At 44.1% G+C, this 17,630-nt stretch overlaps 1 protein-coding gene across 1 annotated transcript in view; it reads right to left on the minus strand.

Moving 5' to 3' along the window:
- The window catches only part of CASQ2 (calsequestrin 2), a 62,507-nt gene that overhangs the window by 13,158 nt on the left and 31,719 nt on the right, over positions 1-17,630 (minus strand). The window contains exons 5-8 of the mRNA XM_032648367.1: positions 15,341-15,414; positions 9,126-9,256; positions 7,697-7,742; positions 1,002-1,056 (exon numbers count right to left, since the gene is read on the minus strand). Coding sequence (XP_032504258.1) covers positions 1,002-1,056; positions 7,697-7,742; positions 9,126-9,256; positions 15,341-15,414 — 306 coding nt within the window. The remainder of the gene's footprint in view (positions 1-1,001; positions 1,057-7,696; positions 7,743-9,125; positions 9,257-15,340; positions 15,415-17,630) is intronic.

Below are 17,630 nucleotides of genomic sequence, written 5' to 3' on the forward strand. Positions count from 1 at the left end.
AGTTTGTTGAACTTCTCTGACCCACTGTTTCCTCATCTGTCCCTATGAATGTATAAGAGGCTGAGGTCCTAGGAAAATACGACACAATTGTATCTTACCTGGAACAGTGGTTCCCAACCCCACGGTACATCAGCACTTGTCTCAGAGCCCCGTGAACTGACAGGTGTCTGAGGGTCCTGTGTCAGTCAGCCCCAGGTGGCTTTGTGGCACTATCAGGTTGGGAATCCCTGCCCAGGCACCTCACAGTCCAAAGCCTGACTGCTTAGCCATCCCAAAGGAAGTTCCCTGCCTTCTCTGGTTGCATTCTGGATTGCCCCAGGTCTTCCAAAACACACTTCAGAATCACCACTGACACCTCCCTTTGGGGACCCTTTATTCACAGAGCACTGCTGAAGGGACCCGGCATTTTACCACCTGCAAAATTAATTTTTCCTGCACTTCACTTTCCACTGGTGTTAAAAAGAGTGAAACCAGGAAAAAGTTCCAAAATAAAACAAAATTACACATCCATTTATAGGGTCAGTTTGTACTTTAGAAATAAGCTGCTCGTTTTGCCCAGTTCTCGTTATTTGGGGGAATATGTTCTATGAAGTCTCCTAAGCACAGACAATATTTTTCAGACCAAAGGGTACCTGATTGTTATTTTAAGGTAGGATTGTGAGTCACATAGGCTAGGTCACAACATTGGTAAATGAACTTTAAATGTGAACAGACGTTTACACACATACACACACATCCTTAAAGCTAGGACGTTTTAATATCCTCAACCTCAGTACTTGGTGCTTCTTCCTCGTTGGACAGGTAGGCAGAATGAGGTTCAACGTTCTGTTAGCTGTGCGCACATTTGAAAGTGGAGTCGTCCCTCACAGGCGACCACCAGGGGGCGCCCGATACCTTGCGGTTGCGAAAAACCGGAAGTGACGGAAGAGAGGGTGAGGGCTGACAAAAGTGAGAGGTCAGTCAGGCTTAAGGTACACAGGAGCAGACAGGGGGCTTCCTACCTGGATCACTCCTCTCTGCGAAGGCCACAATGTGGATCCCGTTCAAATCATCTTCCTATGGGAGAAAAGAATCAAAGTTACTCTCCTGGGTAGAGAGGTACCAAGGACAGACTCAGGGACCGGAATGGAAATGGGAGGTGGTGGAGGGGGGTGGACGCAGGGGCACAGAAGAGCCGAGCAGGGCATGCATTCAGGACAGGAATACTGATGAGCCCCTGGGAGGAATGTGTGGAGTTTGATCAGTGGGTTTGCAAGACAGGAAAACACCAACTCCACACAGACATTAGCACTAAAGGGGCCTCACCCCGGTGGGCTGGTGGGTCCAGGAGAGCAGCAGTAAAAGGCAAAATGAGGAAGAATGTGAGTCTGGTTTATCAGGAGCTGTGAGGGCAACAAGCATTCAGGACACAGCTCAGTGAGTGCGCACGTCCGTCTGTGTTCTCAAGAATTCACCTCCAGCAAATATAATCGGCGATGTACCAGATTATGGAAACTTCCGAATGCTGCTGACAGATCCTGCAGCTGTCCCCAAACAGGCAGCAGACAGGACTCTATGCGATAAATTAGGATGTGGGTCTGTTTTGGTCACACGAGGATCACATGCAAGTGTAGCGCTTCCCTGTTAAGACATCTCTTATTGAAGAAGCAGAACCTGTGTGGTCAGTAGGGGACGCCTTGCTGACTGTGACCTCCAGGTTGTTTCCTTGGGGTCCTTTCTGCTCTGGAACCCAAGCTTGCCAAAGCAGGATAGGCCTCTAAAACATGTCATGAAAGTGGGAGGCTACAGGGAGAGTCTGGAATTTGGAGTTAGGGAAGGTTGAGGGTGTGACAGTAAAAGTGTGTGTGGATGTGAAGGCTGGGACGAGGTAAAGAATCTAGAGAGAGTATTTCAAATCCGTGGACAAGCAAGTGGCATTCCATGTTTCTATGTCCTGGGCAGAAAGGACCATATATATGTGCCTTGTGTCTCCTCTGCATTGATTATTCCTGCAGAAGGAGAAGCAGGAGCTTGGAGGGTCCCCTCTTTGGGAAATGCGATCCTCAGAAGACCTGGAGAGGAAGTTGTGTGAGAACGAGGCACCGGGGACAAATCCAAGTGAATATGATTATCACTGACACCAGCAGAGGGATTCACTGGATGCCCTGAATGTGTCATATCAGAATCATTCTAGGGAAAAAAAAAAAAAAAACTCCAGGCATCTCAACCCTCCCATGATCTCTGTTTCCATTTCAATTGATTTTAATGCTGGTGCAATCCTATCTAAATGCTAATTTTTTCCCCTTTGAGTTTGGAATGGACAAAAACCTCCAAATAGTCTAAGAGAGATTAAATGGAAAACATTATTATTAAAAACAAGAGAGTAGGCACTGCCATGGTCAGACTCTCTGGGGAATTGAATTTTACAGATAACGTGTGTGTGTGCGTGCGTGCGTGCATGAGGGCGGGTTTATTACACAAATCCGACAGCAACCAGAAGGGGAGTCTGAGGTTTCACTATTTTACATTTGCTATTATCGCCAGACAGAATATCTTGATCAGTTCTCATTAGGCTGCCCCGTGTCTCTGTCTCCTGCCATCAGTTGGAAGTAAGCAGTGTTAATTCTGTTCATTTCTGTGTGCCCTTCTAGAATGCATTTGGAAATTGGTTTTAGAATTAAGAATCCATATTCGTTTGCTAAGAGGCTGCTTATAATACAGCTGTCACTCCCCAGGCCTGAGGTTGTCCCTGGATGGAGAGCCATACGTAACCCAAAGAAAGAGCCTCTCTCTTTGTGGGTCTCAAAGATTCAGCCCACAAACCTGTATTGAACACCTGCAAAGAGGCAGGCGCTGCTCAGTGCCGGGTGTTTTCAGTATTTTCAGTAATAAACTCACAGAGCAAGAATCCATGGACAAACCAGTAAGTCAGGGTTACTCAATGAGAATCCAATGTGCATGGGGGGAGGAAGAGCCAAGCTGACCATCCACGGGCCTGAGAATAGCCCAGGGGCTTTCTCTGAACCCCACAGCCTTTGCTGCCCAGATCACCCATTTAGTCATCACCTTGCCTTGGAAATAACCTTTTTTGTGTGTGTGTGATACGCGGGCCTGTCACTGTTGTGGCCTCTCCCATTGCAGAGCACAGGTTCCGGACGCGCAGACTCAGCGGCCATGGCTCACGGGCCCAGCCGCTCCGTGGCATGTGGGATCTTCCCGGACCGGGGCACGAACCCGTGTCCCCTGCATCGGCAGGCAGACTCTCAACCACTGCGCCACCAGGGAAGCCCAGAAATAACCTTTTTAATTGCACAAATCTCTTCTCAACCAGATGGCAAACTCTCTGAGGGAAGGCATTATGGCTTAAAATGATAATGATGATGAAAATGGAGACAATAATATTTACCACCCTCTGTATCAGTACTTTGTAAATACATTGTTTCTAAATCTCAAATCAAAGTCTCATTCCTATGCAACGCTTCAAGAATTAAGTGACTTCCCTTAAGGCATGAGATGGTACGTGACATAACTGGGATTCAAGCCAGTTCTGTCTGGCCCCAAAGCCCATGCGCCTTCTCACTGAAGGGGTCCAGAATAAGCCACTGTGGCATAAAAACTATTTTGGCTGAAGGCATTTGAATTCCTGAAATCTTTTATCTGCCTAAAAGTAGAGCCTCCCCAAAGAACTTGTCATCACTCTAATTTTCTTTTCTCAGATAGACATTATCACGAAACTATCATATCTGCCATCTCTTCTCCTAAGGGCCCATTTATCTTTCCAAAAAGTCATTTCGTTCTCCCAGAAGTGCTCCTCTGCCCCTACCCACCCCATTCCCCATTAAGATGGTATATAAGCCCCTCCTTGAATCACGTTTGTGAACTTGCATGCATAAATAGCTAATTAAATCTTTTTTTCTCTCTCTCTCTCTCTTGCCAATCTGTCTTTTGTCAGGTTAATCTGTAGGCCGTAAGAAATGAACCTGAGAGGGTAGAGGAAAGATTTTCCTCCCTGACATTATGAACAGCAGAATGGGCTCCTTAAATCTATTGTCTCTCCACAGGCTTTGCAGAAGAAGTGGAAATTTGGGAGTTACTTTGGTGAATACCTTACTCTAGATTCCCTAGCACTTTGTATGTCCCTTTGTCATAGCAGCAAGCATACCGGGCTGGTGTTGTATTATTGCAACTGTTTCATCTACTTAACCTCGAATTCCTAAGGACAGGACAGTAAGGCTTATTTTTATAACCTCCGTACTTAGCACAATGTAATAGGTTCTTCTTAATGTTTATTGACTTAAAAAAAAAAGAATATAGTGATAAAAAATCTTACATATCGCTTGAAGAAAATTAGCAAATATTAGAGATACCAAGGAGAAATGAAACATCAATTACCCACCAATCAATTACCATTGTTCTTATTTAACTCTGCTTCTTTCCAGTCTTGGTTGAATGTTTGCTCTCATGTTGAATGAAGAGATGCAAAGGAAAAAAAGAAGCAGTTAAAACTGTCAGACTCCCTAACTAAGGGGCAGTGAAGTGGTGCAGGGGCTCATCTGGAGGAGATCTCTGCCCTCCTCTGGGAATTACTTGCCTATTGCAACCAAGGGAAGATTCTTTTAGAAAGAACTGCTGACTCCCATTTCTGTGGGTTTTTGCTAAGGACTCTGGCTGACCACTTGCTAGGATGGAGAGCTGGTGGGAAGGTGGAGTCTCAAAGAGGAAGGACAGGTCAGCATTGGGTCTGGACCACCCTGGCTACCTTGACATTCTTTGAATATTCTAAATAAATAAATAAATAGCTGTCTGGGGCTTCCCTGGTGGCGCAGTGGTTGACAGTCTGCCTGCCGATGCAGGGGACATGGGTTCGTGCCCTGGTCTGGGAAGATCCCACATGCCGCGGAGCGGCTGGGCCCGTGAGCCATGGCCGCTGAGCCTGCGCGTCCGGAGCCTGTGCTTTGCAACGGGAGAGGCCACGGCAGTGAGAGAACCGCGTACCACAAAAAAAAAAAAAAAATAGCTGTCTGATTTTCACACAGCAAATATTACTAGGTATAATGTTTTTAGGAATAATAAGTTATGTGTTTTCTATGATTTGCTGCTTTAAAAACCTGTAGAGTTTGGGAGAGAAGAAGGTCAATAGTTGCTTTAGCTCTACCTAGTTTTACTATTTTATTTAAATATCTTGCAATGTCTAAGGAAGTGGGTATTGAAGATAAAGACTTTAAAGTTCATGAGCTGGTCACTTTCCCCAACATGTGGGGTTTAAGTTGCTATGGCCAAGCAGCCCAAGAAGATGCTGCTTTGGGGGTGGGCACATGTGGATGGGTTGGGGATAGGCAGAGGGGTTCCCCAAAGAGCCTTCTGACAGACTGATTTCTGCTCCTCCTTTTTCAGGATGTGAAGATAACCCTGGATGGCCTGTCTTGCCCTCCCTCCCTAGTTGGAGACTTGGATGAGGGGCTGACTAGGTCTGGCTAGGGCTTCTGGGGAATCATGTGGGTATTCCATGATGGGGTGTTGGAAAGGAGTAAACCAGTCTGGTTGCCCTTTTCTCTACCTGGTTAACTTCCATACACAGCCCTTTCCCAACTAGAAAACAATTGAATATATAATAACGTGAGCCATCACTGTTATCTTACAGTATAGCAAAAGCTGTAACTTACTAAGTGAAAAGAAAGCAGAGAATGGGTTCCAGTGAAGCCAGGCAGTGAACTTTCTTTCTGAACATCTACCTCCGATATGGGAGAGAGAGCATTTCTTCAGGGCAGTGTGGAGGATTAGGGGTGTCTGTGAAGGAGGGGACAGGACATCTCCCGCTATGGTGTGGTGGTTCGGGGTGTGATACTGCTATGTCAGTGAGGAAAGGCCTGAGAGAAGGGGTCTACAGTTTTGCAGTGTCTCCCTTCCAGGAGCCTAGAGACTTATCTCTTAAGAATGAACAAAGTAAGAAGAAGAAATAAAGATAAAGGCATAGCAGAACAGAACAGTAATAATCACTCTCGATTTAAAATGGTACCTTGTGTCATGAAAGACAAAAACCAATGACCTCTTCCAGATTAAAGGCAACTGAAGTAACATAACAACCAAACATAAGCCTGTGATCCAGGATTGGATCCTGGGCCAGGAAAAAACAAATGTTTTCTCTTGCTATAAAGGATATTAGTGACAACTGGTCAATTTAAACGTGGAATTGTATTAGTATTAATTTCCTGATTTTGATAAGCATACTATGATTATGTAAGAGAAAGTTCTTGTTTTTAGACAACTTCTGAAGTATATAGGAGCAAAGGGGTATTGGGTCTGCTACTTAGTCTCAGACACTTCAGGAAAAAATCTGTATATCTATCAAGAGAGTGTGTGATAAAGCAAAAGGAGTAAAATGTTAACATTTGGGGAATCTGGGTAAAGGGATCATGGAATTCTTTGCACTCTTTTTTATAAGTCTGAAATTGTTTTAGGTGAAAAGCAAAAATAATTTAAAAAGGAATATTATTTTCAAAGCACTGTTATATGCTTTTTGTTATTTTTAAATCTAATAATGAGACCTCCTAAAGGTTAAATTTTTGAAAGGTTTAAATGTTAGGAAAAGATGTTTCTATTGTGCTGTGTTGCTCTTCTATAGTCCTCTCCTCTGGACCAGATCATTTGCCTTCGGTGTGAAATGTTTGTTCTACCTTCAGACATCCAAAGAAGTTACGTGCCATTAAAACAGAGGGTGTCAAGTTACTCCACGGTTCTGTTCATCTGTCACTTTAGACTCTGAGTTAGAGAGTAAATATATGCTTCCATGTTAATCCCTTTCTGCCCCCTCCCCGCCAGAATGTTGCCTTATGGGGACATGGCCCACTCTAGGAGGTATACTGGAGAAATGAGATTTGGCCCCAGGTGGTCTAAATTTAAGTCCCAAGATCTAATGCTTATTAGTTATGTATCCGTGAGTAATTAATCTAATCTGTATGATTGTCAGTTTCCCCAGGAAGCTAAAATAATACTGTTTCTATATCACTTTCTAGAACTGTTGAGAGATCCAAGTAAAAAGATGCATGAAATGCTTTGAAAAATGCTCCATAGACTTTGGTTGTTACTGTTTACAGAATTTTGTATAAAGCTGGGGGTGGGGGGGGAGTGTATCTCCAAGGCCCTCTTTCTAATGCAATTTGACCCACCTTACATCTTGTCCGTGACACAGACCTAGGGGACAGTCTGACTCAGCATTTTCCAGTGCCTTGAGTTGATATTTACAAAAACAGCTACCATGCATTAATGGAGTACCCCCTATGTCTGGGTTCTTCACACCTTTCATCCTTACGAAAAGCCGGATTTTAGATATAGAAATTAAAGCTCAGAAAGACCACGTGACTTGATCTACAATGCAAAGCTACTAGGTGGCAGACTGTGGGATTGAGCCCAAGTCTGTATGTAACTCATGGTCTGAGCTCCTTCTACCACGTGACCTTGGGTCTCTGGTGGCCAGTGAATGAAAGCCAGTAGAAACTCTAGGAAATGAACTCAGAGATAGAGTAATTTTGCCTACTGGCCGGCCCAGAAGAACTGGGTTGTAACTCAGTGTGCTATTGTCCACATTTCAAATTCTCCACCATCCAGACATCCACTCCAGGCAAATAAGAATTTGTCTGAGTTTTGGAACTCAAAGGGGTATTCTTCCTGGGGAATATACCCATCTCTACAAAGCAGAAAGAGTTTGCCACTTTCTTACCCATGTCTCAAACATATCTTCTGGGCGCAAGCGACGTAGAGTGGGTCTGAAAAAAAAATAATAAGATGAGCTTTGTTGAGTAGGGATTACCTTGGCTGACACCAAAGCCTCAGCACAGTGAAATGTAGAATGAGATGTTGGTCCATTTTCAAGAGTGTCTACGTACCTGTTGTCTCCCCTAATGAGACAGAGCAGATTGACCCTGTTGTGTCACACACAGAGCTGGGCCTAAAGCTCTCAGCCTTTTCATGGGCCCATTTGATCCAAGGATTATAAAATCTATTACAAATAATGGGTCAGAGGGCACGGAGTCAGCTCACTCCCAGGCCAAGAAGCCATTTCCCTCCTCACATACAGCTGCCACTCCTGAGAACCCAGAGCAGGCCCAGAATGAGGAGACCCAGGAGAGGAAACAGCCCAGAACTACAGTTGTTTTGTCACCAGGGTCATCCATCAAAAGCCCTTTAGGGATGTTCGGAGGAGCAGGTAGGATCTATCTTTTGCTCATGGTTTCATTTCTTTTTGAATGTTGACAAATACTGTTAGACATGTTGATATTTGTTCCTCCGGGTGCTGCATCCCTGTAGGGACCAAATGATGCTCCAGGTTCAACGAACCTATGTGAGCGTGTGGAGGGGAGGGTGGGTGGGTAAGAGGGTGAACCACCACCATATTCCATGTTCCAGTATTGCCCTCCCTTAAGAGCTGGGGTCAGCAAACTACAGCTGGTGGGTCAAATCCAGCCAATGGCTCCTGTTTTTATAAATAAGCTTCCTTTGGGACACAGCCACACCCATTTGTTTACATATGGCCTGCGACTGCTCGCACACTGTAACGGCAGAGTTGAGTATTTGCAACAGAGACCATCTGGCTCATAGAGCCTGAAATATTTATTATCTGGCCCTTTGTAGAAAAAGCTTGCTGATCCATGCTAGAGCTGGTGGTATCAACGATTCCTCTCCCAGAAGTTCTAGGCATATAATGTTCATCCTTGACTAAGTTACTCAACTTCCCTGAGCCCAATTCCTTGATCTGTAAAATTAGGATGATAATAATTACCCCATAATGTTGAAGAGTAAGTAATATAGTTTCCCAAAGCACCTAACATAGTACTTTAGGAGGCTGTCACTAAATCACTATCATTATCATTGTAGAATTTACTTACATCCTACTGTATGAGGTGATTTCCTCACTGCAGGGAGGTGGTCTAACCTTGTTTGCAAGTGTAGACCCATATTCAGAAAATATAGCAACATCCCTGCCACTGATCAATGACCAACAAAGCCACACTACTGAGTTCAGGTCTGCTCGGTTACTAACTCCAGGTTGTTGCCCTTGGGGGTCTGAAATGGTAGGACTGAGAGGCTTTTCTCCATCTCCCAGGCCCTGGATCCCCCCTGCCCCCACCCCTGCATGCCATCTGGGACACCTTTGGTGCTCCTTCACAAACTCCACAAGCTCCTCTTCTGTGTAGGGTTTGTCAGGGATGGCAATGGGCTCGTCCATAAATGGCTCATAGAAGTCAACCTCATTCATCTTCAAGGACAATTTCTTTGCAACCTGTAACGGTTAGAAGTAAGACAATAGTTTCCTTGAACACTAGTCTAGAGTAGCAATGGGTTGTCCGGCTGCAAGTGTGTGTGTTCTCTGCAAAAGACATGAAAGTGTATGCATGGTTTTTACTTAAACATTGAAATGATAGGAACTCATCACCTAACTCATCCTGGCTGGACCGATCTAATTTTGTGATCAAAGGACAGATAGAAAAAACTTCTCTGGCAAATGAGATCCAATCAGGGCCAGAGAGCAGTCAGAATGAAAGGTGGGAAATTTAATTCCATTATCACCATCACTCCACTGTATTTGCCAGGGGCTGGAGGAGGAAGCAAATGTCAACAGATCATGTTCAGTGTCTTGGGATGTATGGATTTAATTGAATCAGTTTTGATAGAACAGGCAATTGACAGAAACCATTTAAAGCATACAGGTACTCAGAATCAGAGGCCAACTCAGGAATCTGTCCTCGATCAGCTCATAAACCCTAATTGCTATTTTGGTTGAAGCATTGGCCCAAGGGTGGTCTCTCAGTCCTGGGCTTGTTTTATGGTTTCTCAGGCTCTGGGAACTGCCTGGTTAGTTACCTGTCAGAAGGTGACCCACCATCCTGGTTTGTCCAGAGTGGAGGGGTTTCCCAGGATTCAGACTTTCAGTGCTAACACTGGGTTAGTACCCAGCAAGCTGGGATGAGTTGCTCACGCTGTACCAAATAAAAAGCATGGGGAGCCAGCCCATAGCCTGGGAGCCATCTGCGCTCTTCATTAACGTGGCCACGCGGTCTGGTCAGGGCAGAATGGTTGCTGTGTTTGCCTGCAGAGCTGCTGAACTCTCATCTCCTTTTGTGAAATGATTTGAGAGGCCTGGAATGTGCAACGCTCTGTAGAAAACCAAATGCCATTCTTTTCTAGTTCAAAGCTGTGGTCCAAGAAAGCACAGGGATGAACAGTGGTTCCCTTGAAAATAAAGAGGAATTGCCTAAGAGCTGACGCCCTGTGGTGGTAACCAACAGTGTGGAGGCCCAGGGCAGCCATGACTAATTGGTGACCGGGAGGAACTGGGTGTTACATAAGCTGTTACACAAGGAGGTCCATTCTGAGCACACACTGGTATCCCTATGGCTTTTGTCATCAATTGCTATTCATCCAGGTCACTCTATTCCAAAAGACATTTCTTGAGGACTTAAGGGAAAGAAATACCAACATCCTACTCAGAGCTAACGAAAACAAGCTGTGTTAAGAGCCAGCCGTCAAAGAGATTTAATGGTCATGCTGATTTGGTTTTAAAGGACAAGAAGGTGTGGGTTTTTTTTCTTACTTTCTTCCCTCTTCAGTGGGGTGGGGGTGAGGAGTGTGGTTGGAGGAAGGGAGGAAAGAGCAACTCTACAACCACTCTTTGGGTTTACGCACAGTTCTTCACAAAGCTGGGCCCATCATAGAATGGGCTTGAAAATGACATTGGATTCTGGTTTTCTGAGTTCACTTACTACATATTCTAGGAACCAGGAAACTGTGTTTATATGAAGTAGGAAGTGAGCAGACGAGCAAAAACTAATAGCAAACATATGGAGTGCTTACTATGTGCCAGGCACTGATGCAAAGTGTTTTCAGTTGATTACTTTATGAATCCCCATTTTGACTGTATGAGGTAAGAACTATTATTATACTTATTTTACAAATGACAGACCTGAGGCACAATTTGAGTATGCAATTTGTCAAGCAGAGTGTTCTCAACCAACAATTTGCCTCCGTTCCAACTTTCCTCTCATCTGAAAATTACCTTCTTCTTGACACTGTACAGAAAGGAATTTATGTCCCTTTAAGTATTGCCTTGACACTGTGAGAGTTTTCCTTCTACCTCTTGTAACATGCTCTCATCAGTTCATCCCTAGCACAGTCTGCTAGAATGAAGGCTTCCTGAAGGTGAAAAGGAGCTCATCAGACCCTCCACCGAGGTAAGCAGTGGAGACGCACCTATGCACGTGAGTGTGTATGTGTATATGTGTGTGTATGTTAGGGTCTGTAGTGTTAAGACCATGAATGTAAAGTTGGATTATGATGTTTGTAAGTTTAAGTCTTTGGAACCCTGAGCAAAATTCTCCAGAGACCTGTTCACTATATCCCCATCACTACCATAGAATTTCCTCCTTTTGAATCTCAGAGAATTCCATTCTTTTAATTGTATCTTGGATGGTAAAGACTGAAGGAGATTTGATTGATTGAGGCATTGATTCTTTCATTCCTTCAATAAATATTTAGTGGGGTCTACTATATCCAAGGTTCTGTTCTGGGAGGAGACCTGTTTCATGGATGGTAAGAATGGATTTTACTATTAAAAACTCAACAGGTCCATATAATGAATTCTTTTGTACTTAAAAAAAAGATAGATGGAATGGAGTATGCCAAAGACAAGAAAGTTACAAAGTACAATTTTTTGACATTTGCATGTGTATGAATTTTGATAACAGATGTTTTTCTACAAGTTAGCAAGCCATTTTGGTTGTTGCAGATGAAAACAACTCAATGAATTTAGGTCTTCTCAACATCTGTCTTGCCCATCAACTTGTTTAGAGAATCACAGCTTCTTTTGGACCAATATGGTTCAAAAAATGATTCTGCTTCTCACTGTTCACTCCAAGAAAAGAACAGGCCAGTGGGAGATAGCATGAGATGATTAGAACTAACTTTTTCAGGCTGTGAGGTGCCATAGAGTGGACACCATCCTTAGCCCTCTGACTCTTGCTCCATTTGCTTCAGGGAGGTTAGGCCCTTGTGTGGCTTGATGTAGGATCAAGATCCATATAACAGTGCTGGTCCCAAACCTGCGTGCCAGGTAAAATCTCTCAGGGAGCTTTTAGAAAAATGCATATTTCTGGGCCTTGTCACAATGCTAGAAAAATCCAAATTTCCAAGATGGGACTCAAGAATCCTTGCTTTTAAAAGCTCCTTGGGGCATACCAATATGGACAGTGGTTGGAAACTACTAAACTCCCAAATCTACATCAGCGGCCCTGATATCTCATCCTCTTTACAGTTCTCCAACTCATATAATACATTTAATATAATATATTTATTGCGTTGTTTACTTACTTTCTGTCTTCCCATCTTTTCCTTTCCCAGACCTTACCCACCAATCCCATATACTAAACTCTAAATTCTACAAGGATAGGAATCTGTTTTGCTCAATGTTGTGTCCCTGGCAACTGGAAGAGTGCCTGGCACAAAACAGGCACTCAATAAATGCTTGCTAAGTGAGTGAATGAATCAATAAGTAAAAGATCCTTCCAGTCGAATGTCTTCCCGGCTTGTAGAGATTAGAGCTCATCACCCCATCTTATGTTCCTATATATAGATTCTTCTTCCTAGATTTCCAAATGTTTTCAGTAGCTTTACAATCTTTGCTGTCTTGAAGCAGGGACTTGAGATCTTAAGTTATTGGTGTGTCTTCTCTCGTCTTTCTCTCCTTCATGTCAACAGTGGCCAGGTCCTCTAGTCATCTCAACCTCTGCCAGTTAGTTTTTCATCTTTGGGACTGTATTAGGGCTTCCCAGGCCCTTGACTCTCCTGACTTCAAACGTCTAGAAAGCACCTCCCCTTCCCCCGGTCCCTCTGGGATTCCCTAGGATGTGTCTCACAACCAGGTCCTTCCACCCATCTCTTCTGCTCTAGCGCCCCCTGCTGGACACCACTGAGGCTTGGACTGGGGGCAGCCATGCCTTCTGGACACCACCATTTCCCCCACTCCGCAACTGATGAGTGCAAGTTCTCAAGTCCCACATGGCATGATCGGGTCCGCTCAGTGAAACAGCTCTTCCTTCTGTGCTCTCTATAGAGGTAGAGAGTGCATCTTTCTCTTTATAAATGTTATAAAATCCCACAAGGCTCTATGAACAAGGGCACTTATGACTCAGTGTCTTACAGAGTTTTTAGTGAAGAGCCTTCTGAGTTTTTGATTATAGCCTGACCTCACCTTCTTCATGGGCCACAGATATGAAGCCATATGGTTGGGCCGGGAGGCACACCTAAAACCAGACACTACCCTGAACTCAGCATTGGACCAGCCTTTTAAGAACTGAGGCTTTCTTGCTTGGCCTGGCTTGCCCACCTGACTCTCACCTGATGAGTTCTTACCCAGGAGCCACCTTGTTTACTCCTGGCCCATCGTAACCAAACGCCAGCGATGAATTTCCCTTAGGCTCCTCTGGACCTCCCCTTCTCTACTAATATCCCCTCCCAACCTCCATCCTCCTGGGCTTAGAGGGCTGCCTCTTCTTAGCAATAGTACTGGCTAACATTTACTGAGTGCTTACTATGTGCCAGGCGGCAGCTAATCATTTGACATGTAGTGTTTCTCTCTCTGGGGTGCAGCAGTACAGAGCAGTTGACTTTGAAGTCAGGCTGACCTACTCACTGTGTGACCCTGAGCAAATCACAGATCACTTCATCTCTTGGTGCCTTGGTTTCAGCTTCCGTAGGCTGAGAATCCTAATCCCTCTTATACAGGGGTGTTGAGAGGATTAAATGAGAAAACCCATGTAAAGCTCTTAGCACACAGCCTGACGCATAAAAAGTACTTAATAGATGGTAGTTATTATTCCCTTTGATATTCTTGTTCAAGCTCTCTCCCAACTCTAATCCAAACAATTAGGGTAAACTTTCTTCAAGTTTAGATTACATTACTTAGATTATAGAGCTCCCTTCTGGTTTATAGGCTTGTAGACTGGGGTCAGATCCATAGCAGTGGTTATGTCTATATATTTAATGCAATCTCTTTTCACCATACTCCTTCCCTGCTCCAGCACCTACAGGCCGCCTCTTGTTTTTCACAGAAAACTTGAACTCCTCAAAGTAGCAAGACCCATGAGCACTGTTCATCAATGCCTTACTCCTCAGTAGGAGTAACTTTTACCTTTTTTACTTTCAACTTTTACCACTTGGATTTGATCAGGACTTAGTTTGTCCTAGATTTATTTGTTCTAGTAAACGTTGTGATTTAGGGCTTTAGTTGGGGTACGTATGTGTAGGAGGGCGTGGATGTAAGTTTGAATGTATGTGCACTGGGAGTGTTATATATGTGTGGGTGTGAGTGTGTGAGGAGGTATGTGTTATGCTGGTATGTTGTGTGAGTGTGTGTACTGTGTGTGGTTACATGGGTGTTGTGTATGTGTGTTCTGTGTGTGTTGTGTGGATGTGAGTATGAATGTGGGTGTGTGGGTGTGCACCCTGAATCTCAAGGGCAGATACAGAGTTTTCTGCTTAATGGTGTGATACAGAAGAAATGGCATGAGTTTTAGGTAAAGATTGTCCTAAATTGTGATCTCAGAACTACTACTAATTTGCTGGAGACCTTGGATATTACTTAACCTTTCTAAATCGTTTTTCTCATCTGGGAAACAGGGTATTTTACTTTTCAGAGTTGTTTAAAGGATTAGAAATAGTATAGATGCAATATATCAAATTGTGCCCAACACACAGAAAATACTCAATAAGTAGCCATTCTAGTAGTAACTGGAGCCAGAATGGAGTACTGCAACCTTAGTAGACCCCAGAAAAATTACCCATTGATTCAAGATCCCTCTATCTCTGCTGTTCTTTGGCTTAAAAAGGAACTTGCCACATCCAGAAAATATAGATCCATTGAATTACAGACAAGTACATCAATAGCTTCTCCTGAGGATGAAAGTAACTTTCTGAAGCACCAGGTCTTCAGATGGTCAGCGCTCCTCTCCACTTCATCCCCCATCCTGACCCAGTAGAGGGGGAAGTATGCAACCCCAGGAAGGCAGAGGATGGCCCTAAACAAAAAGGAAGCAGTGACCAGTGTCCTGGCACACTCTGGGCTCACACACTTCCCATTCTTAGTGTTGAAGGTGATAAAGAGTGGTTCATCTCTCTTTATTGGATGCTTTCAGAAATACCCTTATATAGCTTCTGAATGAATCATCTTCATACTCATCTCTTATTCACTGCCATATTTCTAACACTTCTGGAGAAAGTGTTAATGGATAGAGGATGGTTAATGTGGCCAAAAGAAAAGTGGTGGGAAGTTCAATCTTTAAAGCGGTTAAAGTGGGGTTTCATAGGTACTTACCCCTTTGTCGAAAGTAGCAAAAAATTTGATGTACGGCTGGAAATGTTCAGCTGCCTCTTCAAAAGCCTTGTAATCTAAGAGGAAGAAGATAAAAAGGAGAGACATTTTCAAGATACACACTGCATCAGAAATTTCTCTTTTTAAATAACATAGAGAAAGTGGGAAACCAATTAATTCTGATTGGATAGTTATTTAGTAGCCATTATTTAGATAGATAATTATTTGATACTATTTTAAACCCCAAGGAATTTGAACTGACTGGCATTCTATCACCCACAAGAGGAACTCTTTATCACACTTTTCTGTGTTTTAGGAAATTGGGTGACAGAAAGGAGAAAACAGAAGAAACAAAGAGAGGACAAGGGAGAGAAAAACCAAAAGAAATTTTTTCACTCAAACTCACTGCTAGTTACGTGTGCCCTCTAAAGAGTACTGCTGTATAAGTGAGCACTGAGTAAGAAGAAAACCCACTTAGTATGCAAAGCAACTCAATCAAAAATGACATCACAGAAGAATTTTAAACTTCTTAACAGGAGTACTTCTTTGGGTAACTCCTAGTTTTTCTTTCCCTCTTTTTAAGTTTTCTTTTTTCATTCTGATCTCCTGAGAGATGACTTAAAATTAACCAACCCCAGGGACTTCCCTGGTGGTCCAGTGGTAAAGACTCCACATGGCAATGTAGGGGACACGGGTTCAATCCCTGTTCAGGGGACTAAGATCCCACATGACGTGGGGCAACTAAGCTCGCTCGCCACAACTACTGAGCTCGCACACCTCAGCTAGAGACCTCATGCCCCAAACTACAGATCCCACACGCTCTGGAACCCACACACCGCAATTAGAGAGCCCACATGCCCTGGAGCCTGCATGCCACAACTAGAGAAGAGAAAACCTGCACGCCACAGCTAGAGAGAAGCCCGTGCACCACAACGAAGAGCCCGAGTGCCACAACAAAGATCCTGCGTGCCGCAACTAAGATACGATGCAGACAAAAAAAAAAATTAACCAAGCCCTTGCTTGATCCTGGCCCCAAACTTGAATCTAAACTGGTCAAGATAAGCATGAGACCACATGAGTGTGGCCATGCTGTGCCTCACTACACCTAGATAGTTACTGTTTGGTAAAGACATTCGTATTCCTCTCCGATATGTGAGGGTGATGGTAATGGTGTTGGTGTTGGTGGTTGTTCTGCATAAAGTCTATAATCCTGAGAGTCAATGATCCTATGATTCATCCTTAACAAGATTACCTTTTTTTCCATTTCATGGAATTTCATATCTCTTAATCATCAGAGGCATAAACTTTAGCTAGAATCCCAGGAGCAGGCAGAATTTTCTAATATTCAATGAAAAACATTTCAAGAATCATGCTGACTCAGGGGACACCAAGACGAGTAAGACAAGGACACTGATCTCAAAGGCTCACAGGCAAGGAGGGTTATGGGCCCTTAAAGAACCACAATGCAAGTGATAGCTGCTAGAATAGAGGAAAGCATAATAAACACAGGCGAGACAGGGGTTGAAAAATTTACAAGAACAGCTGTACAAACTGATACACGTTTACACAAACTCATTCCTCATAAAAGTAGTTGTGTCATCAGAAAATATATCATAGGGCTTCCCTGGTGGCGCAGTGGTTGAGAGTCCGCCTGCCGATGCAGGGGACACGGGTTCGTGCCCCGGTCCGGGAAGATCCCACGTGCCGCGGAGCGGCTGGGCCCGTGAGGATGGCCGCTGAGCCTGCGCGTCCGGAGCCTGCGCTCCGCAACGGGAGAGGCCACAGCAGTGACAGGCCCGCGTACCGCAAAAAAAAAAAAGAAAATATATCATAAAACCTGAGAGTTGGGATAGAGGATTAGGTGGAGGGGAAGAAGATGGGTGAGAGATGTGGAGAATGAATAGAAAGACAGTGGGAGAGTATAGAAAGTGGAGTGGTTATAGCCATACCTGTTATTTACGTCTCTCTAAGGCAGCAGTGGGCTCCATCAGAATCCTCTGTCCCCTCTTCCCAGACCCCCTCTTCCGGGTGAACCTCTCCCCACCTCCATGACCCCCTATCGTCATAGAAAGAATGGCCCTGATCTGTGTCCAGAGATCTCTCTTCTTCACTTGAGGAGCCAATCTACATCCCTTTCAAGATGAAGAAGGGTAGAGAAAGGTAATTCTCCAAGTTGGTGCTTCAAACTGTGGTTGAGCCTTCAGCCTTGCCCAAACAACAGCTGTCTTCCAGGAAACCCGGTCTAGTCTTCTGCTCTATTGATCTCATGTGATTCCCTAGATTTTTCCTGCCC

The sequence above is a fragment of the Phocoena sinus genome, chromosome 1, assembly GCF_008692025.1.
Source record: "Phocoena sinus isolate mPhoSin1 chromosome 1, mPhoSin1.pri, whole genome shotgun sequence".
In the NCBI taxonomy this organism is placed as follows: Eukaryota; Metazoa; Chordata; class Mammalia; order Artiodactyla; family Phocoenidae; genus Phocoena; species Phocoena sinus.